The sequence below is a fragment of the Anomaloglossus baeobatrachus genome, chromosome 5 (genome assembly GCF_048569485.1).
Source record: "Anomaloglossus baeobatrachus isolate aAnoBae1 chromosome 5, aAnoBae1.hap1, whole genome shotgun sequence".
In the NCBI taxonomy this organism is placed as follows: Eukaryota; Metazoa; Chordata; class Amphibia; order Anura; family Aromobatidae; genus Anomaloglossus; species Anomaloglossus baeobatrachus.
In genome coordinates this window covers 196073479-196099348 of record NC_134357.1, presented here as the reverse complement: position 1 = coordinate 196099348, position 25870 = coordinate 196073479, and the positions used below count along the sequence as shown (strand labels likewise).

At 40.8% G+C, this 25870-nt stretch overlaps 1 protein-coding gene across 12 annotated transcripts in view; it reads right to left on the bottom strand.

Moving 5' to 3' along the window:
* Window positions 1-426: 426 nt before the first annotated feature.
* KCNMA1 (potassium calcium-activated channel subfamily M alpha 1) overlaps window positions 427-25870 on the bottom strand; it is a 1029133-nt gene continuing 1003689 nt past the window's right edge. For 10 of the 12 annotated variants that reach the window (XM_075349081.1, XM_075349079.1, XM_075349082.1 and 7 more), the window contains 4 exons: window positions 23565-23683; window positions 20695-20919; window positions 4068-4087; window positions 427-1141 (listed from right to left, as the gene is read on the bottom strand). In XM_075349081.1, coding sequence (XP_075205196.1) covers window positions 990-1141; window positions 4068-4087; window positions 20695-20919; window positions 23565-23683 — 516 coding nt within the window. In that variant the 3' untranslated portion in view covers window positions 427-989. Of the gene's footprint in view, window positions 1142-4067; window positions 4088-19484; window positions 20920-23564; window positions 23684-25870 lie in introns of those variants that run through there. The other 2 variants (XM_075349085.1, XM_075349091.1) reach the window with 2 other exon arrangements.

The following is a 25870-nucleotide window of genomic DNA, read 5'->3' as shown; positions in this document are numbered from 1 at the left end:
CCCTCAGTAGCTAGCACTCTGGTACTGGGTTTGATTCTGACCAAACACAATATGTTCCAGTGTTGGATTCCCAATAATACCTCCTCTATTCCAAAAATCTAATGGCAGCTTGAAATTGTCACAATGTTTGTATCTCTAATATAGGTAAATTAGATTGTGCGGCCACACTGAAGACAGGGACTAATGTGAGTGATGGATGCTTAATATGTTGGAGCTATAAAGTAGTGGTTAATAAATGTATTATGACATGAAAATCCTTGCCTGTGGATGACATAATAGAAACTGGCCAACAAATCAAAATTCATGAAAACTCTAGTCGTTGCTGTGCCCTTTAGGTTGGTATTACACCAAGACTTTATATGAAGAAGCAGTTTGTGACCTTCCTTAAAAATAATGGATACAATAAGGAAAAGAAAACAAAGCAAGATAAAATAAGCAATTTCAATAAAGAGTATCCAGATCTTTTACAATACTTTGTGGCAGAAGCATGAGACAGAATTCAAGACAATGACTATCTTATCTTTCAACGGCAAGAAGACCGTGCAGGGCATTGAGTGCGGCGAGATCTTCAGGGGAGGCTTGCTTGGTCTTCTGGCAGGAAAAGTATTAACTGTCCTTCGTGAAAGTAATAGTTTGACACAATAACTTTCCCACACAAATGGCTGTTTTTTTTATCCTGAATTTTTGGGCAAAGACTTGACAAAAAATATATATTTATATATATATATTTTCTTTCTAATGAATAAAAATAATTTAAAACACTAGAGGCTATACATGACTATATAGGTGCAGTTCATTTATAAATGAAATATTTTACATTTGCTTCTTTCAGTCTCTGTATGTGTGCTCCATACAGGCCTTTTGAGCGCCATCACTTCTCCAATCTCTGGAATGCTTGCAAGTCAGGTGTTGATTTACAAGCCGAAATATATCTTCAAGTTCCGTGAATAGGTCTTTGATTTTATTTGCTTTAGAAGTTTATTTTTGAGTCAACATTCATCTTCAACCTCTCGGATTGGCGGTATCAAGCTGCTCGTCGATTTGTATTGATTAATCTGATTAGCCATATGTGTGCTCATTGGCTTTATCTGAATGTTTCTGGGGTAAGCGTTTTCCATTTCATCTGTATACCATTTCTTTTCTGTTGCGGAGTAAGATTTAAGGAATACATAAAAGGGAAAGCAGGGGAAGAAGGGCAGCAGAAGCAAGGAGAGAATAGATATTGTGAGAGAATGAAAGTAAATGGAACAGAAATCATTTTCATTTGCCAGAATGAAAATGATATATGTTGATGATGAGAATTTGCAAGGGTAACATTTGGTGTAGATAGACGACGATGCAAACAGAAGTCATTAATAAAAATAAAAATAGCAATTTGGCCAAAGTAGAAATAGAAGCATCGAGGGTTAGTAGCAGTAAGGAGGAGTGTAGGCAAGAAGCAGAATGAAAGGGTGGGTATTCAGGAAAGACAAAATGGGAGAAAAGGAAATAGGCATAGTTAGTGCTGGAAGCCAAATAATTGAACAATCTTAAAAATAGAGATGAGAACATGGCTAAAATAAAAACAGAACTGAGAGAAAGATAGGACGGCAGTGATGGAAAACCAGCAGGTAAACATCTAGTTCACACTAATTCATTAAAAGTCTCTCATTTGTGATTCATGTTGATCTATCCTTTGTACAGGCCATAGAATCCATTGTACGCCACCCTTTGTCCATAGCCTGCCCCAATGTGCTGCTGACTAGTTTATGCTTAGGCAATAATGCCGGTCAGCTCATAAATGCTCAATAATGGTAGTTTTTGGTAGAAATGAGATTTATTTGTAAGCTTAGCCAGTTTAGCAGAAAAGGGGTTAACTGTCTCTCTAATAAAACTGGAATATTTCAGTTTAATTCTTGTTCTTTTAAAGCTCCCAGATCTCTTAGAACACATCACAGGCTCTGAATTATGAATGAGGTTTTAAAGAGACGGATCTGGATGCATCGTTTTAACAGTGGGTTGTATTAAAACCCTGAGATGTGTACACATGAAAATAATTTCAGCTCCATTTAAAAAGCCATTTAGTCGCTATGTGACACATAGTGGGACATATTTCATTCTGGAACAGCCAATTGTGCCTCAAAGCAACCTTTCAATGATAGTGTGTTAAAAGCTTATCTTTGATCAGATGAACACATTTCATATATAATGTTTAGGATTATTATTTTTTAATACAGTTTTTATCTACTTTCGCTCACATTCCCCCACCCACACCTGTACCGACGTTCACTGGAGACAAGATAAGCAAAGATTTTGTTTCTGTTTAGTGTAAATTTTGCTTTTTTTGTGTGTGTAAATGCGATGAAGTTGTTAAGGTATAAAAATGTGTCACTAATAAATTCAATTTTCAGGAGCTGCGTCGAAATCTTTAAACTAATGTTCCTCTTGCCACTAATAAACTGTTATGGAAAACCTCAGCTAGCCCACTTTTGCCTGCTATTTAAAGGAACCAGTAATTACTTGTAGTTCATTATATTCTCACATGTTGTCCTCAATATATCATAACCTCACACGCTTGGAAGCCTTCTACAATATAAACAACTTGAAAAGCCATTCCGGTTTCAGGAACTTAGTTATTCTTTGCATAATGAACAATTAAAGAACTTTAGAGAACTAAGGTGCCCATACAGAATAGATAACTGTCAGCTGGACACTCGTCCGACTAACAACTATCCATGGCGACTCCTCCAACCATGCAAGCTCAGTTCAGCAGAGCGTACTTGTCTATTTAATGAGCAGCGGAGAGAATTGGGAAGAATTGGAGAGAATTTTTTTTTCCTCTGACATTATTTATAAGTTTGGATGCCCCCATACACACTAGATGGTGCAACGGTCACAATGGAACAAATGAATTTGGGTGACATTTCTCCAATATTAATGAGGTCTTTACACTGAAGGAAAATGCTATCAATAACAGAAACGTAAATACTCCCTATTTACAGTACATTCAGGGATTATTCAGCATTATTATTCTTTATGACTTTTGCATTACTGTTGTCTGTCTTGCTGTAAAAATAAAGTAACAAGCAAGTATTCCCATTTTACTACCTTAAGAAATAATAAGCTATACTCAAGGGCCTAGGACAGTCCTAGATGTTACATAGTTTAACTTGTTAACAATCACAATTGACAATTTCTATTGAATTCTTGTTATCAGAGCCAGGATTTGATACATAATCACCATGACAAATTAGCTACATGTGTTCTTACATTATATAATAGTAACTTTGTATCTCTGAAGGTGTTTAATTGAGATGCATAATTGGGCATAAAGTGGCTTTACAAAAGTACATTGGAGAAAATATACTTTAGAGACTTAGACAAAGCCTGGTGTATACAGTAAGTATAGGGTGCACAGAAAGACCAGTTACACTCCGATCCTCTACCACATAAGAAGACACCAGTATTACAGGTGACACATGGATTGTGTGGGTCTCCATTAATGGGGCAAAGCTGCTGCAACTTATAAATTGAACTCAACTGAACAAACACAAGCTAAATACTACAAAAATTATTTACCTACCCTGTATTAATGGTGAAACCAAACAAACACAAAAAAACAAACATAATATGGCAATGATGGAGAAGGGAAGATGTGAAATGGAGACAACGATAAAAATACACAGAGCACATGCGAGAAGGCAAGCAAGCTATGTTAGGAGACACATTAAGACAGTAGCGACAGAACAGCCATTTCACATCAGTTTTCATAGTAAAAAAGTTAAAATCAAAGTTAAACCACACTACACAAAACACAATAAGAAACAGGAAAATACCAAACAATGGGAACCCCTTGCCAGCTGGAACACTAAGTGCTATAGAGATAGATTTACTATACTACATTGCATAGTTGTGGCATTCCAGCAGTAAAGGGGATTGGATCATTGAGACCTATGTCGTTATAGAAATGTATCCTACATCTCGATGTCACTTATTGCTTCACAAAAGGTTTCACAAGGACAGAATTATAGAAGGAGAAGGAAGCCCATAGAAGCCTCTAGTGCATGCAGAACTGGGGTGATCCATACCTTGGCCCATTCTATTCGTCCTTGTTGCAATTTAGAGAAAGAAGTAATCTATGTAAGTCATTCCAAAATCTTATATACAATTTAAATCCCTGAATTTAAGTTGCTTTGGTAGGTAGATCAACAGTGCTGCCGTTACCTTAATCTCTAAGTTGTACATTTCTAGGTCTGAAAGTAAAATATATACTACTTTTGTCAGTGCAGATGTAATGAACACTACCCCAAGAATCTATGTAATGCTCCCATAGATGAAACTGCTATAAAATGGCAGAAAAACATATATTGCATTGATTAAACATAATTTACATGAACTAATAGAGTTTTGAACTTCGTTAGCAAGTGGCCATGGCTCATTCTTGTGCTCACTAGAAATTACTTCTGAGAGAGCATTTTCTGAATAGCACAGGAGTCCAGTAAAGAATGGGTACAAATCAAGCACCGATTAAAAGCACAGTTTAAAACAGAGATTTTCACTCATCATTTCTCTGTTCATTAATTTGTCATGAGATAATAAAATACAAAAATGACTGCAGTGATTAAACACAACTCCAAGAGTAAATTAATTTTGGAACTGTTTGAATATTTTGTTGGACAGAACGTTTAGACCAAGTGATATGCAAACTATTTTTTTTCCAAGTCCCCGACCTGTAGAGTAAAAATACTGCCTGATTCTCAAAATGAGCATTGCAAGTATCTTCAAAGAAAACACATCTCCATAGGTGGTAAGATTGCCTCTAGGGCCATTTTTCTCAATCGCTCCAGTTCTTCTGTCCATTTTATCTTTTGCCAAGAAGAGAAGGGAAGACAAACAAGCCCGGTGCTAGTGAAAACTGAGCCTATGTCTGTTTGTGCATATCAGGTAAATCTTGAATAAACTTGCCTATTTCAGTAGCATTAGATATAATAAGCATGGGGGCCTTCCATCTGTTTCCCAATGGCAGACGTCAGGAAAATTTAAGGAATGGATATCTTAAATTTCAACATGCTCCATCATTATGCATGAGGTTTCTCACATCGAAATATTATTATTGCAGTGGTATAGCTAGAGAGGGGTCATAGAGGTGGTAGTTTTGAGCTCAAAATTCTTAAGCATGCAAATTAAAAACAGACAAAAATGCACCGATAGTGTTGCTGACACCGAATTAGGTCAGTGCTCATGCCCCAGATGTCTGGCATTGGCTTGTATCTCTGGGTGCCACTTTGAAATGTATTGACATCATAATTCTGGTTCAGTGGGATCATCCAGTGGAGTAGTGATCCATAAGCTCCCTATCCAACCACTCTCGACCCCACAGGCTGCTGAAGTCCTGTGGCTTACAAGATGTCAGCATCTAGGCAATGGCAACAGAATGATGTCACTTCACTGGACTGCTAGCTTGCTCTGTGTAAACATTATTTTTTGTGTGGGCTGGCACAAAGGTGGCATTAATATTTTTCAAAGCGGACAACCAGGGTGCATCAGTTGTTTTAAGAGGACACTTGGAAGTAGAGATGAGCAAACTCATGGAAGTTCAGGATCTGCGGGTTCAGACGGACATTAAATAAAGTTCTGTTTTGGACCCAAACATCATTAGAAGTCACTGATTGGTAATTAGGGTCTCCACCCACATATGGCTACCCCTAAACAGAACACTTACGGGTGAGGGAGGGTGGGGTTTTCTTTACACTGCATCTGATAATGCTGATCTTATCCCCAGTGTGAGTCATTCAAAGACTGTAAGCCGCTCATACTCGGCTGAGCACAGAGTGTACCTGAGAACACTGATGCAGGCTCAAGTAGTTTGCATACATAATGCACTCAAACTCAAACACTGATTTTTTTCATAAAGTCTGTGTTTGATATGAACACCAAACTTTAAAGTTTGGATCCACTCAATCTAATCTAAGGGCACAAAGGCTGCCATTGTTCTCAGCCAGTGCAAGTCCTATTTAGGCCTGCAACACACATCCGTTTAAAACGTGCGTGTTTGGTCCATTTCCGTACATACCGGAGATACGACCAAACGTGCACATATGTTTTTTTATGTTTAAAGGCACACGTGCGTGTTATTTGATCTTCCGTGTGCTCGTGTGCGTCCCACGCTTTTTGCTCCGTTTGGCACGGAAGCATGTTCGTTTTTGGGACGGAGCACGCACACACGGACATAATGTTAGCCTATGGGAGTCCAAATAAAATGTTCCTTGCACGGATGTGAGGTTATGTTGTCCATAAGAAATGTCCGTGTGTGATGCAAAATGTCATTACTACATGTCGGAAGACAAAGTAGCAGGATGAGAATGAACTCGGGTGAACTTCACCCGACTTCATTGTCATGCCGCGGCTCTGTCTGTGTGCCGTGTACTGATTAGCGGTCACCTGTGAAGGATTCACCGGTGACCGCTAATCCCCCGAGTGACTGAAGTTTCCCCCCTCTCTCTTATTCACCGATCCCCGGCGCGGCGCTGCACGATGTTCACACAGCTCCGGCGGCTTTTTGTAATTTGAAACAATTAAATTAAATTAATTGTAATTAAACAATCACGTATTCCCTGCTTTCCCCGCCCACCAGCGCCTATGATTGGTTGCAGTGAGACACGTCCCCACGCTGAGTGACAGGTGTCTCACTGCACCCAATCACAGCAGCCGGTGGGCGTGTCACTATGGAGTATAGAAATAAATAAATAATTTAAAAAAACGGCGTGCGGTCCCCCCAATTTTAATACCAACCAGATAAGGCATACGGCTGAAGGCTGGTATTCTCAGGATGGGGAGCTCTACGTTATGGGGAGCCCCCCAGCCTAACAATATCAGTCAGCAGCCGCCCAGAATGGCCGCATACATTAGATGCGCCTGTTCTGGGACAGTACCCGGCTCTTCCCGATTTGCCCTGGTGCATTGGCAAATCGGGGTAATAAGGAGTTAATGGCAGCCCATAGCTGCCACTAAATCCTAGATTAATCATGTCAGGCGTCTCCCCGAGATACCTTCCATGGTTAATCTGTAAGTTACGGTAAATAAACACACACACCCGAACAATCCTTTATTAGAAATAAAAAACACAAACACATTTCCTGGTTCACCAATTTAATCAGCCCAAAAAAGCCCTCCATGTCCGGCGTAATCCAGGATGGTCCAGCGTCGCTACCAGCTCTGCTGCATGAAGGTGACCGGAGCAGCAGAAGACACCGCCGCTCCTGTCACCTCCACGCAGCAAATGAAGAGAGCCGCGTGATCAGCTGAGGTTACCCGCTGTCACTGGATCCAGTGGTGGCCGCGAGTATCCTCAGTTACAGCACAGCTGATCGCGCTACTCACCTCAGTTGCTGCGTGGAGCTGACAGGAGCGGATGTGTCTTCTGCTGCTTCGGTCACCTTCATGCAGCAGAGCTGGTAGCGACGCTGGACCATCCTGGATTATGCCGGACATGGAGGGCTTTCTTGGGCTGATTAAATTGGTGAACCAGGAAATGTGTTCGTGTTTTTTATTTCTAATAAAGGATTTTTCAAAAGAGGAAAAGCCGCCGGAGTTTAGAGAACAGCCGTGCAGCGCCGCGCTGGTGATCGGGGAACGGTGAGTATGCAAGAGGGGTACTCCATTCAGTCACTCTGGTGATTAGCGGTCACCGGTGAGTCCTTCATGGGTGACCGCTAATCAGGAAGCGACACAGACAGAGCCGCGGTATGAGGATGAAGTCGGATGAAGTCTGCTGTCAGCCGGCATGTATCAACGACATTTAACATCACACACGGACATTTCACACGGACAGCACACACACACACACGTCAGTTTAGTTTCACACGCACACACGGCCATTCCACACGCACATCTGGTTACCATACGCCGGACACACAGCCACCACACGTGCGTTATTTACAGACCAAAAAACGGATTACGGACATGAAAAACGGCCCGTATTACACGTTCGTGGCTATCAAGGACGTGTGTTTTAGGCCTCAGACAGGCACACCACAGTAAATCATGAGCACTAAATGGTCTGTAACAGATGGTTAAGGGCACAAAGGCTGCCATTGTTCCCGGCCAGTGCGAGTCCTACTTACACAGGCAGACCATAGTAAATGATGAGCGCCAAATGATCTGTGTAGATATAACTGCACATAAGCTGACATTGTGATCGGTAATGCAAGTCCTATTTATACAAGCAGACCATAGTAAATGATGAGCACAAAATCATATGTAATGGATAGCTAATAGCACAAAGGCTGCCATTGTACTCGGCAGCGCAGGTCCTGTTTACAAAGGACAGTGTGCTGCCGAGAATGCTGATCTTTTGTGTTTGACACAAAAGATTATGTCCCCTGATAAATTAGCTCATTTTTCAGGTAATTACAGCCTTTCTAGTAACACTCGTGCATGATATTTCAGTGTAAATGGATCTTTAGCATGAACAATAATTGTCTGGCCCTAGAATTTGGCAACACACACTGTACTACTGTATGATGAATTAGGAAAAGTGACGTTCAGCCAACAGCTATCTCACATGTGTACACAGTACTAGCTGACTGATATAATCATCCCGCTATCATACTAAGGCCGGAATCACACTTGCGATTGTCCCAGGCGGGACTCATGCGAGTCTCGCATCACATCACCTGACACGGCAGCTGCTCTCTCAATAGGAGAAGCTGCATGTATTTCTATGCAGCTGAGACACTCCTGTCCAGAGACTATGCGGCCGTGTCGGGTGATGCAATGCGAGACTCGCATGAGTCCATCGCAAGTGTGACTCCAGCCTAATATTATAAAAGGAAAACAAGAGAAGTTCTTTTTCAAACTCCCATCTCAGTTTACATAACAATAAAAAAAAACCTTTAAAAATCCATGATTCTTCTACTATAATTAAAATAGCTAAAAATTTTGTACAGATTTTCTGAAATACTGAAAACTATATTCCATCTGAAAACTTATTCACCATATTAAGTCATAAATACAGCAATGGGCATGGACTGGAAGTGGCAAAAAAACTAGTCAACTAGTCAAAATGCCATACAGTTATTTTTGGAGGAAGTGTTTACTCACACTGACCTCGGAAAAAAACAGCACAAATATTTTTTTCTTCTCTTTTTATTCTCAAATGTATTTTTTTTTTACTTTACAGAATTGGTTTACAGAAAATTCACGAGTGTGAAGAGCCTGGAAAAAGAACATGCAGCAGTGTCCAGAGTAAGAAGCTAAAAATGGTTCTAGCAGGTGACGTGCAATAAGGCACCGAGTGGTTTGGATTTGGAGAGCTTGTGTGACTTTGGCACATTACTGAATTCTGGACATTTTTCTCCAGAGGGCATTTAGATTGCTTATGTTATAGAATAAAAAAAGCTTTATGAATGTTATCAATGGGAAGCAGAATGCAATACCAGCTGTCATATATTTTGCATTGGTCATTCATCTACACATGTTAAGGGGCATATAATATACAAGAGTTAAAGGCAGACTTTCCATCATTGCATGTAATTTTCTATTTATATGGTTTGTATGAGTTATCTTAAAGAACGGAGACAATAAAGGTGTAATAACAATAATGTATACTGTTTGCCTGGGATAGTGCACATTACGACAACTTCTTCCCAATTAACAGAGACTATAGCATAAAGAGAAAGAAGGAGGTGCAGTGATATCAGAAACAAACACATAAGGAAATAAGGAGACCACATAAGGACATAGATTCATGGACCCATTTATATGTTTTGCATTGAGGTCAAGGTACTGTAAGTTCTGCCCCTAAAAAGAACTATGGTGAGAAGGAAATGCTGGAAAATGTAGTCCTCATTGAGTTGTGGACTACACTAATTGTAGCTCATTATATTCAAAATGGCCTCTTGTCATAAAGGCAATTTCCTTTTATTTCTTCAGGACAGAAATACAAGAAGGTCAGAAGGATTAACAGAGTGGGCAGAGCTTTGGAAATGTTTACATGGTATAGGATTCTCAGGATGGTGATCTGCAGGTGGGTGGGCAGACTCTGAGGGTGGGAGTGAGTGATCTGTGACAGATACATCTCCGGCAGAGAAGCCGGAATACACAACCTCCTGGGAAATAGAGGTACAAAGTGAGAGCGGGCACAAAGTTCATGATAACGATGGCTGCAGGGGCTAGAGGGGAACAGCGGGATAGCCAAACTTATGTAGGAACAGCCAGATAATTTTTTTTTTGTACCTAGGAAACCCCTTTAACTCCAACCTTTTTTTCATTAACTTTTCCTTTATAAAAATGGCAAAAATAATAACGAGAAAATGAAAATAACTGTAAAACATTCTCACCAGAGATCTATAAGACCTGGCGGATAATTTGTAACATTTGTTGTAATATTTGATGTATTTCGGTTTGTTTGTGGCAGACACTATTATGCTTTTCCAAAAAAGGTATATATAAGAGCATAATTATACATTTCTCATCTGTGATTTTGATTTAGATTGAGGACATTTCTACTTTCTTCCATTTTTACACTCTAGTGTCTGCTATTCAAAGTATGAAACTTTGCTAAAAACTATTGAAACATGGAAGCCATCCATTTTTAAAAGATTTGGGGTTTTCCTGAACATAAAGACAGGTATAATTGTGTGAATATACCCCAACTACATTCAATACTTCTGGAACTTTCCTTGAAAACATTTAGGGGTACTTTGCACGTTGCGACATCGCTACTGCGATATCGTCGGGGTCAAATCGAAAGTGACGCACATCCTGCGCCGGTAACGACGTCGCAACGTGTAAAGCCTAGATGCGCCGATAAACGATCTAAAAAGCGTCGTAAATCGGTGATTGTGTAGCGTCAGACATTTTCATAATGTCACACCAATAGGAGATACGATGTTGTTCCTCGTTCTTGCGGCAGCATACATCGCTGTGTGTGAAGCCGCAGGAGCGAGGAACATCTCCTTATCTGCCTCCACCACCAATGCGGAAGGAAGTAGGTGGGCGGGATGTTTATGTCCCGCTCATCTCTGCCCCTCCGCTTCTATTGGCCGCCTGCCATGTGACGTCGCTGTGACACCGCACGACCCGCCCCCTTAGGAAGGAACGACGTCGCAGGGCAGGTATGTGCGTGTGAAGCTGCCGTACCGATAATGTTCACTACGGCAGCTATCACAAGATATCGCATGTGCGACGGGGGCGGGTACTATCACGCTCGGCATCGCTATCATCGGCTAGCGATGTCGCAGCGTGCAAAGTACCCCTTACTCTTCTCAATCATCTCTATCAGATTTCTTTATGAATCTTCCTTCCTACAGTTTCCATCAAACATGGCTGTTTCCTGCTTTACCACATCATGAGCTGAATTTCCATAGCAGACATTGCCCATGGACTGGGGTGGTACTCTTTACAGAAAGAAGCAGACAATAATGCCTTATTCTTACTCTAATACCCTTTATCTGATGAAGGGAGCCTTTGTGCTCTGACATCAATCTTGGAATCCAAAATATTGGATCTAAAATTTCTGATAGTTCCTAAATATTCACTTTCTATATTATAGGAGTCTTTTAAACAGATTTGGGCTATGTGATATGTTAGACTGTCCATATGAGGCAGCATTTTATTAATTATAACCTGTATAGGCTGCAGAAAAGCCAATGTCAGGTATGCGGTTAACAATATTGCTGTAGACGTTAGTGATCGGAAGATGTCTGCACAGAGTAATCCTATATGAATGAGGCCGCTGTAAGCCGGGGTATAATTTGGAGTTAATAGCTGGCAGGGCATTAAATTGATGAAGATTTGGAAATGTATGTAAATGATCCAGTGTGGGACAAGCAAGACAAGAATGAGGATCTAGCGAGGAATGTACAAAGGTTACAGACTGCACCTAATCCAAGCACATATTTTACCGATATTCACCTGTCTGATCATCCACACAGACAGATGCATAGATAGCCCAATCTCAGGGTACCTCAACATAGGTAATTTGGTACACTAAATTGTATATACATCGTTAATTCAAGAACAAATATATTTATCTGTTTTGAAAAAAATAGATAATATATTATTACATATGACTATATCTATTTGCGAGTGTTGTTCCTGCTACTTTGAAAAAAAATACAGATTTAACAAAAGTGATCAAAAATAGCAGGCGCTTTGGTGTCAAGTTAATTGGTTTTGTAAACCAGCATGGTAAAAAGATACAACCCAAAAATATACAATGCTTTAACGAGTCTGGAAATAGCCGTTCCTGTAAATCCACACACTAAAAAATGGATTGAAGCTTGATCTTTCCTGACACTATGAAAATTATATTAAAGAATTGTGTATAATTATCACATTGACTTATTTTACAAGAAGGACAACAGTGAATTACAAGCTTTGTCCATTTCTGCACATGAAAGTCATGACTCCAGCAGATATGACATTCTCTTCAATTGTGCACTCTTATAGAGGATTGTCAATTCTCTCTCAACAATGCCACCAAGAGCTGAAGCTTCATATTCATAAAGGGAATCTGTCAGTAGGATCAGCCCTCCCAAGCTGCCTATATCGGCATGCAGGTGATAGGAAGCTGAATACGATGATACCTTGATATGTGCGGTCCAATGTCTTATTCCAGAGAAGTCCACATTTTCTTATACGTAAATGAGCCATTCTAGGCTATGGGCTGGACATTTATCTGCCTGAGAATCTGCCTCCAGACCTTACTTTACATAATAAGGCATTGCCAGTGTATGTAGGTAACACATAACAGTAGAGCTTTGTCTCCTTACAAACACATTAGCAGCTGCAGTTCAGCTCTGCTGGATTATAACAATATTGCAATTGTGAGAAGGAAGCTGCAGATGTGTCAGTTATAATCACACACAGATCTGCAGGGTCATCAGGAGAACAGAGAGCAGCTATTACATATATAATCACACACAACTCTACAGGGAGATCAGAACAGAGAGCGGCAATAGCACATATAATCACACACAGCTTGCAGGGAGATCAGGAGAGCAGAGAGACCATCACACATATATCACATACAGCTCTGCGGGGAGATCAGGAGAGCAGAGAGCGGCCATCACACATATAATCACACACAGCTCTGCAGGGACATCAGGAGAGCAGAGAGCAGCCATCACACATATAATCACACACATCTCTGCGGGAAGATCAGGAGAGCAGAGAGCAGCCATCACACATATATCACACACAGCTCTGCAGGGAGATCAGGAGAGCGGCCACTACACATATAATCACACACAGCTCTGCGAGAAGATAAGGAGAGCAGAGAGCGGCCATCACACATATATCACACACAGCTCTGCGGGGAGATCAGGAGAGCAGAGAGCGGCCATCACACATATATCACACACAGCTCTACGGGGAGATCAGGAGAGCTGAGAGCGGCCATCACACATATATCACACACAGCTCTGCGGGGAGATCAGGAGAGCAGGAAGCGGCCATCACACATATATCAGACACAGCTCTACGGGGAGATCAGGAGAGCAGAGAGCGGCCATCACACATATATCACACACAGCTCTGCGGGGAGTTCAGGAGAGCAGCCACTACTCATATAATCACACACAGCTCTGCGAGGAGATCAGGAGAGCAGAGAGTGGCCATCACACATATAATCACACACAGCTCTGCAAGGAGATCAGGAGAGCAGAGAGTGGCCATCACACAAATAATCACACACAGCTTGCGAGGAGATCAGGAGAGCAGAGAGTGGACATCACACATAATCACACATAGCTCTGCGGGGAGATCAGGAGAGCAGAGAGCGGCCATCACAGATATATCACACAAAGCTCTGCGGGGAGATCAGGAGAGCAGAGAGTGGCCATCACACATAATCACACACAGCTCTGTGGGGAGATCAGGAGAGCAGAGAGCGGCCATCACACATATATCACACAAAGCTCTGCGGGGAGAGCAGACAGCAACCATCACATATCACAGTGGTATCTCCTCGTTCTTTACAAAATAGCCTGGAACAGTACATTTCTAAGTATGAAAAACTTGGATTTCTCTGGCGTAAGACATCAGATCACAGAAATCAAGGTATCATTTTGTTCAGCTTTCTATGCCCTACATGCTCATATAGGTGGCTTATGAGGTTTGTTCCTACTGACATTCCCTTTAATGATCATTACTGCAGGGAAGGCGCATTACTCTATGCTGTAATTGGTCACTAAGAGTGTATATAAAAATCTTCAGCCAGTTCATGGGACCTGGCAGCAATATTTTAACTATTTTATTTCCTGTAGAAAAGCCACTTTGTAAGAAAGTTTACTGCTATGTCCTCATGAAAGCAATTTAGTTTGGGCATACTGGCTAATGAATCTGGTGAAAACAAAATAATGCAGATGAGATAAATAAGATGAGTGATGCTCAGCAGAACTCTACAGCCACACTGTGTACCAGACAAAATGGCGCAAAGCCGCATAAACACCACCTTATTTTATATTTTTAGAAAAAAAAACTGAAGGGATAACCTTGATAAATCTCATTTTTTCCTGCACATCCAGCTGCTGTCTAGGATCACACAGATGTGTAAAATAAGTTCAACCAAAAGGTTTTACAAGATACTGGAGGCCTTAGCCAGGGTTATAATGCAAACATGCAGCATGGCACTGCTTGATTCCAAAATGATGTGTCCTACGCAGCGTCCTAAGAAGAAGCAATATATCCAAGGCAAACCGTAGAATCCCCAGAGAAAAGGTCTCCACAGAGCCCTCCATGTAACCCTTCTTTTCTATTTCTCTACCATATGCTCACTTTGTATTTTCCCTCCTTATGACTCTAATATAGTGCAGTGATTATTGAAAATACAGCCCAAATAAAAGGCGCTGTCAGCAAAGTAAGAATAATTATCTATAGCTACATTGCTGTTTATTGTTTTATGACATGTACCAGTCTGTTATGTACTGTTAATGATTGTTGTACGTATACCCTTTCACTTGTAAAGTGCCATGGAATAAATGGCGCTATAATAATAAATAATAATAATAATAATAATAATATTCAAGACTAAAAAAATATCAGACAATGTTTAAGCTATTTACGACTTTAGAAGTTTCTTTTGTTATTTGCTATTGCCGAGTTAGCCAGTCCTTTCCACTTAATTTAGCTTGGGTCTATACAAAGACTGTGGTAGATTATATGAGGCATTAAACAGAACCTGATCTATATATAAGTGATCTTTACAGCTAACAATAACATACTGCATGACAAAAGGGAATCAGTGGCCAGATTTTTGCTACTCCATCTGACATCAGGAGAATATGGTGGCAGAGACCCCGATTCCAGATGTGTCACTTACTGGGCTGCTTGCTGCAGTTTCTATATCACACTTTTATCTGCTCTAGATCTAGCAGATCTCTGGATGTTGCGTTCTGTATAACCCTGCCTACACTCTTGATTGACTGTTTTCTGCTGCCATGTACATTATACGCAGAAAGCTGCCTATCAGTGGTGGGTGTGGAGTTATTCAGAGCCCATGAATATTGAGGACTATATAGCAGTAGGTCCTCTAATGATAATCTCCTGCTGATATAACTGTGACTTTATTTAAACTACAGCAAGCAGCCCAGTAAGTGATACAATGGTGGAATCAGGGTCTCTGTCTCTACATTATGCTGCTCAAATTAGGTGGTAAAAATAAACAAAAAAATAAAAATAACAACTTGAGATATAGACGTACAACATAATTTCTGTCCTAATTAGGAATCATCAAAAAATTTAAAGGTTCTAGGGATCACCTACCAAATACACTGATTTTATAGATGCCCTCCTGAACACCATCAAATAATAATACATTGGTATAAAGTGGTATACATGTATATTCTGTATACATACAGTATATGGATATAGGTGTAATACATTTGAAAGTGAAGACCACGTTTGAGTTCAATGACGTTACCTTTACACTTTATGTATTACATGTAGTAAAGTATGCTACATCTGCACATTGCACACAATTTACATCCTTTCTTTGAAAGGAGTAAAATAACTAGTGATGAGCGAATACTATGATATTCAGGTTTGGGTTATTCGTGCCGAATACCTAGTACTAAACTAGTATTCGTCACGAATCACGAACTTAATGCAAGCCAACGGGGAACCCGAACATTTTTCTGAGAAATCTTCAAGAAAAATGCTTGGGTTTCCCATTGACTTGCATCAGGTTTATTATTTGTGACAAATACTGGAATAGTACTAGGTATTTGGTTCGAATAACCCAAACCTGAAAATTTAGAATTCACTCATCACTAGTAATAACCTTCTTTCTCAGTTCCCAAAAAATGTTTTTTTATTAGCACTGTGATCACCAACCAACGACTCCCTGACTGTTGTGAAAGTACAATTTCCATACCTAACAACCTTCAGCTCTATTGTTGTTTTGTAGCTCATGAGACCACTGCCCGAGAAGATGTACAGATGTGTACAGGAATGGGATGTTGCTTTTGATTAAAAATGCCTAACATATCTCTAATAAAAAGATTTTCTCTATTTCTCTATTTAGAAAATGAAAATAATGGGGCAAAATATTTGATTTTAACTTTCCAATTTTGATAGGGCTGCATGTCTGTATTAAGAAACATAAGCTTCAGCACATGGAGATTTGGAAACAAGTTTGGGAAACTAAATTCTCACTATGAAATAAGGCACATTATCAAAGCAGGTTCCCAGTAATTTATGGTAAGAGTGCCTATGTGTAAAAGTGGTACCGGTTCTATCCTGGCTCTGTCAATAATTTAACCTTGTGTAAGGTGAATGGGGATTAGGACATTCTATACTGAATGATATGTGCATATGCTTATCACCAGAATAATGATGCCTAAAACAATCTGGACTGATATCTAATGCATCCAGAAAATATTGTTTCAGTTTTCTTAAAATAAGCAATTAATGTGACAGAAAGACATGCCACAATCAAACCCACTGCTTAGTATGGATATAAATGTCACAAAAGTGAGCCAGTTATCCATAATACATTGCAGCTACAATCGTCACAAGAAACAGGCTTCTTTGTTTAATACTAATAAGGGATCCAGACTGTTATGGGAAAAAGGACTCCTTGTACTTCTTTACTCATAAGACAGTTCTTAGGACATTGGCTCTATATTTGGGGTAGTTGTCCTGCTGCAGAATATGTTTAGCGCCAGTCAGATGCCACCAAGATGGTATTGCATTATGGACAAATATCTGCCTGTGTTCCTCAAGATTGAGGACCCCATGAAATGGGTAATTTTTAGAACCATAATTACAGTACAGGGAAACTTTGTGTTGAAGATGAAAATCACAACATTTACTTCCATATGAAATCAGAAGGAGTCCAGGAGTGCCATCAGCTCAGAACTCACAGTATTCAGTGGGATGCTACACCCATCTACTGTTCAGAGAAATCTGCCCAGAATTGGTCTTCATGAAAGAACTGCAGATAAATATCTAAACACTACACTAAAACAGAATATAATGTGCAGAAAAATGGCAGCAGTTGCTCTGTACTGATGAGTCAAAACTGTTAATATTTAGCTGTACAAGAAGGTAGTTTGTTCGCCAAAGAGCTAAAGTAATGGAATAATGAATGTCTGCAGGCAACCATGAGGCATGGTGGAAGATCCTGCACGTTTGGGACTGCGTTTAGCAAATGGCGTTGCGGATTGGGTCTAGATAAATGGTGTCCTTAATGCAAAGAAGTACAGGCAGATACTTATCCATCATGTAATATCATCTACGAGGCGTCTGATTGATCTCAACTTCATGAAGTCTATATGGGATTACATGAAGAGACAGAAGAATTTTCACAAGCCTATATCCACAGACGATCTGTGGTTAGTTCTCCAAGATGTTTGGCACAAATGTACAGTACAGACCAAAAGTTTGGACACACCTTCTCATTCAAAGAGTTTTCTTTATTTTCTTGACTTTGAAAATTGTAGAGTCACATTGAAGGCATCAAAACTATGAATTAACACATGTGAAATGAAATACTTAACAAAAAAGTGTGAAACAACTGAAAATATGTCTTATATTCTAGGTTCTTCAAAGTAGCCACCTTTTGCTTTGATTTCTGCTTTGCACACTTTTGGCATTCTCTTGATTAGCTTCAAGAGGTAGTCACCGGAAATAATTCTCACTTCACAGGTGTGCCCTGTCAAGTTTAATAAGTGGGATTTCTTGCCTAATAAATGGGATTGGGACCAACAGTTGTGTTGTGCCAGAAGTCTGGTGGATACACAGCTGATAGTCGTACTGAATAGACTGTTAGAATTTGTATTATGGCAAGAAAAAGGCAGCTAAGTAAAGAAAAACGAATGGCCATCATTACTTTAAGAAATGAAGGTTAGTCAGTCCGAAAAATTGGGAAAACTTTGAAAGTGTCCCCAAGTGCAGTGGCAAAAACCATCAAAGCTACAAAGAAACTGGCTCACATGAGGACTGCCCCAGGAAAGGAAGACCAAGACTCACCTCTGCTGCGGAGGATACGTTTATCTGAGTCACCAGCCTCAGAAATCGCAGGTTAACAGCAGCTCAGATTAGAGACCAGGTCAATGCCACATAGAGTTCTAGCAGCAGACACATCTCAAGAACAACTGTTAAGAGGAGACTTTGTGCAGCAGGCCTTCATGGTTAATAGCTGCTTGGAAACCACTGCTAAGGACAGGCAACAAGCAGAAGAGACTTGTTTGGGCTAAAGAACGCAAGGAATGGACATTAGACCAGAGGAAATCTGTGCTTTGGTCTGATGAGTCCAAATGTGAGATTTTTGGATCCAACCACCGTGTCTTTGTGCAACGCAGATAAAGGTGAACGGATGGACTCTACATGCCTCGTTCCCACCGTGAAGCATGGAGGAGGAGGTGTGACGGTGTGGGGGTGCTTTTCTGGTGACACTGTTGGACATTTATTCAAAATTGAAGGCATAAACCAGCATGGCTACCACAGCATCTTGCAGCGGCATGCTATTCCATCTGGTTTGCGTTTAGTTGGACCATCATTTATTTTTCAACAGGACATGGACCCCAAACACACCTCCAGGCTGTGTAAGGGCTATATGACTAAGAAGGAGTGGGATGGGGTGCTACGCCAGATGACCTGGCCTTCACAGTCACCAGACCTGAACCCAATCGAGATGGTTTGGGGTGAGCTGGACTGCAGAGTGAAGGCAAAAGGGCCAACAAGTGCTAAGCATCTCTGGGAACTCCTTCAAGACTGTTAGAAGACCATTTCCGGTGACTACCTCTTGAAGCTCATCAAGAGAATGCCAAGATAGTGCAAAGCAGTATTCAAAGCAAAAGGTGGCTACTTTGAAAAACCTAGAATATAAGACAAATTATCAGTTGTTTCACACTTTTTGTTAAGTATTTCATTCCACATGTTTTAATTCATAGTTTTGATGCCTTCAATGTGAATCTACACTTTTCAGTCATGAAAATAAAGAAAACTCTTTGAATGAGAAGGTGTGTCCAAACTTTTTGTCTGTACTGTACCTAGAAGAATTTATGCTGTTTTGAAGGTAAAAGACGGCAACAAATATTGACATGATGTAGATTTCTCTTTGTTCAATCACTTTGCATTTTCCTAAGTGATTAATATAAACTTTTAACATTTCTATTTTTGATAGCATTCTTATTTTGCAGCTTTTCTCACACCATATATGTCCTTTTTTAATTTCTTCTGTACAGTAAACAAAATGATTTTAAATAGAACCTTTCACCAAGTTAAAAGTAGCCAGCATTTGCTCTTATTTTATTCTTGCTGCTTCCCTGATTTTTCCCTTTTTTAATTAAAATCCACTATATGGTTCCAGACATATGGGCTTTTTTTATTTACTGTTACTTTTTATGGCCTTCACCAAGGGGATGTGGATCACAGGGCTTCTCTCCCCTCCTTCAGACAAATCAGACAGCTGGAGGAAGTGAGAGCTGCAGCTATTTCATAAGAGGTGGTATATAGTGATTGAGAAGGGCTTGTGCAAGTAATGGACAACCCCTTTAAGGCTATTAGAATATAAGTAGATTGTACTAACAATCTACCAACCAGATACTGAATTCCTTTCCGTAAACGTCCGTTTGGTCTTCTCATGTTCAAACTGATTTCAAAGCGTACACCTTATCATCATCTAAATATGCTCCCTGACAAATACAGCAAATGACTTCTGGATCTGAGGAATGCGTGGGTACTTCTGTGGGGAAGGTATGTAAACACAGAACGCCATGCACCAAAACAATGAAAGGTAGAGGAGGAGAGCGGCATTGTGATATAGCAGGGGCACTGATGCACACATGGAAAAAATAGGCAAACATCAGGGATGCTGTTATGGGTTTGACACGTTTAACAACAAATTTTGGGGGGTTTAGTGTATTTCACACCAGTTATTAGCCTTGTCTATACAACCATTAATAACCCATGGCTGTACTCTTTTTTTTTTTATCTAGTATACTTATAACACCCGCAATAAAATGTACACTCTGCTGCAAGGGTGTAGAATAGAAGTTCTAATTTCAAGTGATCTAAACCAATCTTTCCCAAACCTTATTATTTTTTCTATGAACTGGGACCTTTTCTGGTCTTGAGGACTGAAAATTATTGCTACTCAGAGGGGATGACAAAATTAACTTCTATAGTATTACCCCACTGTCCTCATTACACCATCTTCCCCTCCTACATTGTAGCCCTGTTCACAGTCTGTCTTCCATCACGTACTTCTGTTTGTCTCGTGCGTCGCGAGCCTTGACACGATTCTGCCGGTTGGCTGAGGCTGGGATGGAGTGAACTGATGAGCTCTTTTTGCTAGAGGAGTGTGAAGAGTGTGAAGAGTGTGAGAGGCTGGCACGAGACTGGCTGGCGTTGTGGTCGAATTGCATCAGGCAGAAGATGAGGTCTGTGGGCACCAACTCGAATTCATAAGGAGGATTCGTAATAACGTACCTAAAAAGAAAGAGATATAATATCTTTTGGGTCCCACATATTAAGAGCTAAATTAGCATTTATTGAATGATACATGGTTTACCACTGGTGCAAATTTTACACTGGTTTGTAGAGATCAGAGAATTGATTCAATGCCAATCGAATTCATGTCAAATTTTATGAAATTTGCAGATCCCAACAGTTTCAAACAATCTACAATTTGATTTATGTGAACTGCCCAAAAAATAGCCCCTGCCATTTTACACATTGCAGGAGACTGCATCAGCTACAGAAGGCTCACATGACCTTAAGCGCAACCAAGCAGGCTTCCACATATTACTTTATAGCTTTCATATTACATAGGTACAGCGCTGCTGCCTGTCAGGAGGGACTATCAGAGCCTGTGTAAAGCCAAAGAAAGGCATACAGCAGCTATCTAGGGTGATTCATGATAGAGTGAGGCTATCAGGGCTAACAGCTCAGCATTAGAGAGAGGAAGCAAAAACCCTGAAACAATGGACAAATACTCCAGACAGTATAGCTGTAAGACTGAAGAATATGAGAGTAGTAGTCTGCGACTAATACAGAGATTCAATTGTTAGGAGGAAAGAGTGACATGAGAGGTGCAAGCAACAATAGTTACTGACATAGTGTGATTGATCAGTACTATGGTGTACCTCAGGGGTGCTTCACCTATGGCCCTAGATGATTTACAAGTACAAAATGTACGGTAAAATAAAAAGTGGCAAAGGATAGTGTAGTGTAAAAGAAGTCATACCACTGCTAACAATGTTGAAGCCATAGCAGTAGCAGCATCACCACAACTGTCACCAGCCATCCAGAATGGAGGTCATTATGGATTATATGGCATATCACTTGTCTCAGTAACAGCAAAATGATGTTACCTCTGACAACGACACAGTCAGTTTGATTCAGTGTTCTGCAAAGTTGTCCTCCATTGTCACAGTGACGATTTATCTTTAATATTAATGAACTTTCCATTTAATCAATTACAGCTCTATCTGATGTTCCCTTTAGTCCCCCTAAGACACAGCACTTTAGGTTCTAAGGAATATATTGCACAACAACTTTTTCCTATGATTTACTGGATGAGATGAATAGTCAGCCTTTTTACTTGCATAACAATGGCCGCTTGAGATAGAGGTCATGAGTAAACCTATTATCTATATTGTTGCCTCTGTCAGCCATGGTGGTAAAGGCACAGACATTGACAGTGGAGGTGGTAATGGAAATTTAGTCAGGGCAAATTTAGAGGTGGGAATTAAGAGGGATGTGAAGGGGACAAGGAACTTAAGACATTTCCCACACTGAAGCAACTCTAACCCAGGTTAGGGGTGGTAATGATGATTGTGTATTGTACAAGATTTGGGAACCAGATCAAAATGCTGAGTAGGTGATATCATTAGATGAAAAGGAGGGCACTGGTGCCAGAAATTAAAAGCGCAGCAGACATCCAGACAAAAGACATAGAGATAGATATATTTGTTCTTTGGTCAGGTCAAGAGCGGTGATGCTGCAGGTGCTATTGGTTGTGGAGAGTCAATAACTCCTGAAGGCTCTGATTAATCTCTTGCAGTGTGCAGGCTTCACATGAAGAAAATAAGCATTAGATGTTAAGGCTCTAACAGACTAGGGACAATGGCACATGAAGCGACATTACCTGCTCATTGTGAAAATCAAGCTGTAGAGGAATATGAACATGACTCAAGCTGTACTCCTACCCCTTTTCTTTAATTCATCTTTCTGGTTTTCAGGCTGAATCCTTAAGTAGTATCTGATCAAGTGTCATTATCACAATTATGCACTGCTTGTTGCACTGTGTTGCAATGACAGATATCCTTTTCTGATTGCGTGTCGCGGAGATAGGTGTACACCTTTAGTCATCCAGTTGTGTACCAAATCGCCTCTAACCTGGTCAAGTTGATGGTGATTCAGTTGCTTCCTTACCACTTATTTGACACCTCTGCCTTTCAAGAAATGATGGTATGTGCTCAGTTTTGCTCCATTATCTTCTACAAAAAGAGGTACCTGTTCTGTGCTCTCTTGTGCATAAATACGTGAGTTACTTTCTCAACTTAGTATTGAGTTCCAAAGCGCACGGCACCGCAGACACATTCTGATGGCTTACTGAACACTGAAACTGGGCATTATCATAAGCAACGTTGTTTGGAACACTGACTTGCGTTTGGGCACAATAATTAATTCTCCTAAATTGCGCACATCCTGAATTTAATCTTGCAATCTTTTTTAAAGAAAAAAAACAACTGCACGTATTGTCTTTACCCCAGCGACAGTTTATATCTCTTGCCTGTGTCTCTTGGCTGATGAAAACATGAAGTAGGGACGAACACAGAATGTGGTGCCTGGACGGAAAAACAACTCAAAGGAATTTACTCTAGTCATGTTGTTGCTGAAATGCATGAGGCCATTGTGAGCTGTAGGCCAACTCCAACCACTACACACCATTATAGCTACTGTGTCTCCCACCATTAACTATACAGCATTATCTTGAACTACAGACAACTTTCAAATTGGAGAAAAATAGTAATGATTTCAAATAAAATTTTTCACTAGGTTTTTCTGCAATTAGTTTCTTGGATAAAAAGACACATGTATTTGAAAGACCAGCTGCAACATTTACCTACCTTTTGGTACACTGGCTAGGTGTGCTTAGGTGGGCGTCACGTAACCGATATATGCCAAAGCAAAGCATGTTGTATGTTTTTAGCGCTTTGCAATATAAATCACCATAACATCCACCATCCTACAAAAAGTTCAAGAACAATTAGGTCAGACTGTATACATATACAGTATGTTACATGAGAATGTGAAATAAAAATCAAATATATAAAGCTAAGTATACGTGTGTGTGTGTGTTTGTGTACAGTGTGTCCACCCATATCCTGTCCACCGCCATTAACTTGAGAACGGCGGCAGCTATAGGCATAGAAGTGGTGTCTAGGTTTAGTAAAGTAGCCATGCGCTACGCAATAAAACCACCTATAGCGCCACCTGGTAGAAAACAACGGAGTTAGCATTTTTATCTCGAAAATGGAACGAGATAGAGAAAAAAAGTGAAATAAAAAATTGTAGGGCATCATCAATTCAATACGAATCGACACCTTGCATACAGAAATGCCATGATATGAAACCCATGACCCCCCCCCCCCCAAAAAAAAAACATTGAATGCTGGTCACGCATATGGCGCTCATTTAACTTTGATGCTCAAAGTGGCCACCATCAGCTGCAATGCACATCTGGACTCTGGACAGCATATTGTATCTTGCTGCACATTGTGCAATATGGTAGGTGACATGTTTGCACAAGCATCTGTGATACGTCGTCGTAGGTCCTGCAATGTTGGTGGAGGGGTCGCATACACCTGCTGTTTGATGTGACCTCACAGAAAGAAGTCCAATGGGGTCAGGTCAAGTGATCGTGGAGACCACTCCACGCAGCCACCATACCCAATGACTTGTAGGAAGGTCTCCATGAGGTATCGCTTCACGTCTGCAGCCTTGTGAGTTTTACACGTTCTAATCATAGCATTTCTGTATGCAAGGTGTCGATTCATATTGAAATGATGATGCCCTACAACTTTGTAATTCACTTTTTTTCTCTATCTCGTTCCGTTTTCGAGATAAAAATGCTAACTCCGTTGTTTTCCACCAGGTGGCGCTATATGTGGTTTCATTGCATAGCGCATAGCTACTTTACTATACCTAGACACCACTTCTATGCCTATAGCTGCTGCCATTCTCAAGTTAATGGCGGTGGACAGGATATGGGTGGACACACTGTACGTCCGCTAAAGGAATCCGCACCGTGGCACTTACAATCCCAAAATTTTGTACAGTTACCTAATTTGACCCAGGGAATGTCATAGACTATGTTTTGAGAGGACATTTTCACCCCGTTATTTGCCAAAAAATGCTTACTTACTGTTTGGATGTATGAGGTAATATATTGGCTATTTTGACAGTTAGCCTGGATATTTGTCAGGTGGCCTATAATAACCAATCACAGCTCTGCTTCTATTTTGCTACAGGTCATTAATAGGAGCTCTGATAAGTTGCTATAGGCAATGAAAGATATTCTTAGTAATAGACAGCTTATGTGCCATTTAATATGATTTTGGTGGTGAGAAAAAGTGTGGGAGAGACACAGAGAGAGAGGGGGAGTGGGAGATTGGAAGAGTGTGAGAGAGGGAGAGAGAGTGGGATAGAGGGAGACGGGGAATGGGAGAGAGAGTAGGAGAGCGGAAAAATGGGAGAGCGTGAAAGTGGGAGAGAGGGGGAGTGTGAGAGAGGGAGAGGTGGAGAGAGGAAGAGTAGGAAAGAGGAAGAGTGGGAGAGAGGTAAAGTGTTAGAGAGAGAGAGACTTAAGGGTGCTTTACACGCTGCAACATCGCTAACAATATATCGTTGGGGTCACGGTGTTTGTGATGCACATCCGGCGCCGTTAGCGACATCGCAGTGTGTGACACGTACGAGCAACCTGCAACGATCCCAAAAGTGGTAAAAATTGTTGGTTTTGGAGATGTCGTTTTAAAACAAAATATTGTTGTTTGGGCTCTAGCGATATTGTTCCTCGTTTCTGCGGCATCACACATCGCTATGTGTGACACTGCAGGAACGACGAACATCTCCTTACTTGCATCCACCGGCAATGCGGAGGGAAGGAGGTGGGCGGGATGTTACGTCCTGCTCATCTCCGCCCCTCCACTTCTATTGGCCGGCTGCTTAGTGACGCCGCAGTGACGTCGCTATGATGCCAGACGCACCTCCCCCTTGAGGGAGGGATTGTTCGGCGGTCACAGCGATGTCGCTGACAAGGAATGTGCGTGTAACGCTGCCGTAGTGATAATACGCTACGGCAGCAATCACCACATATCGCATGTGTGACGGGGCCGGGTGCTATCGCGCTCGACATCACTAGCAAATGCTAGCG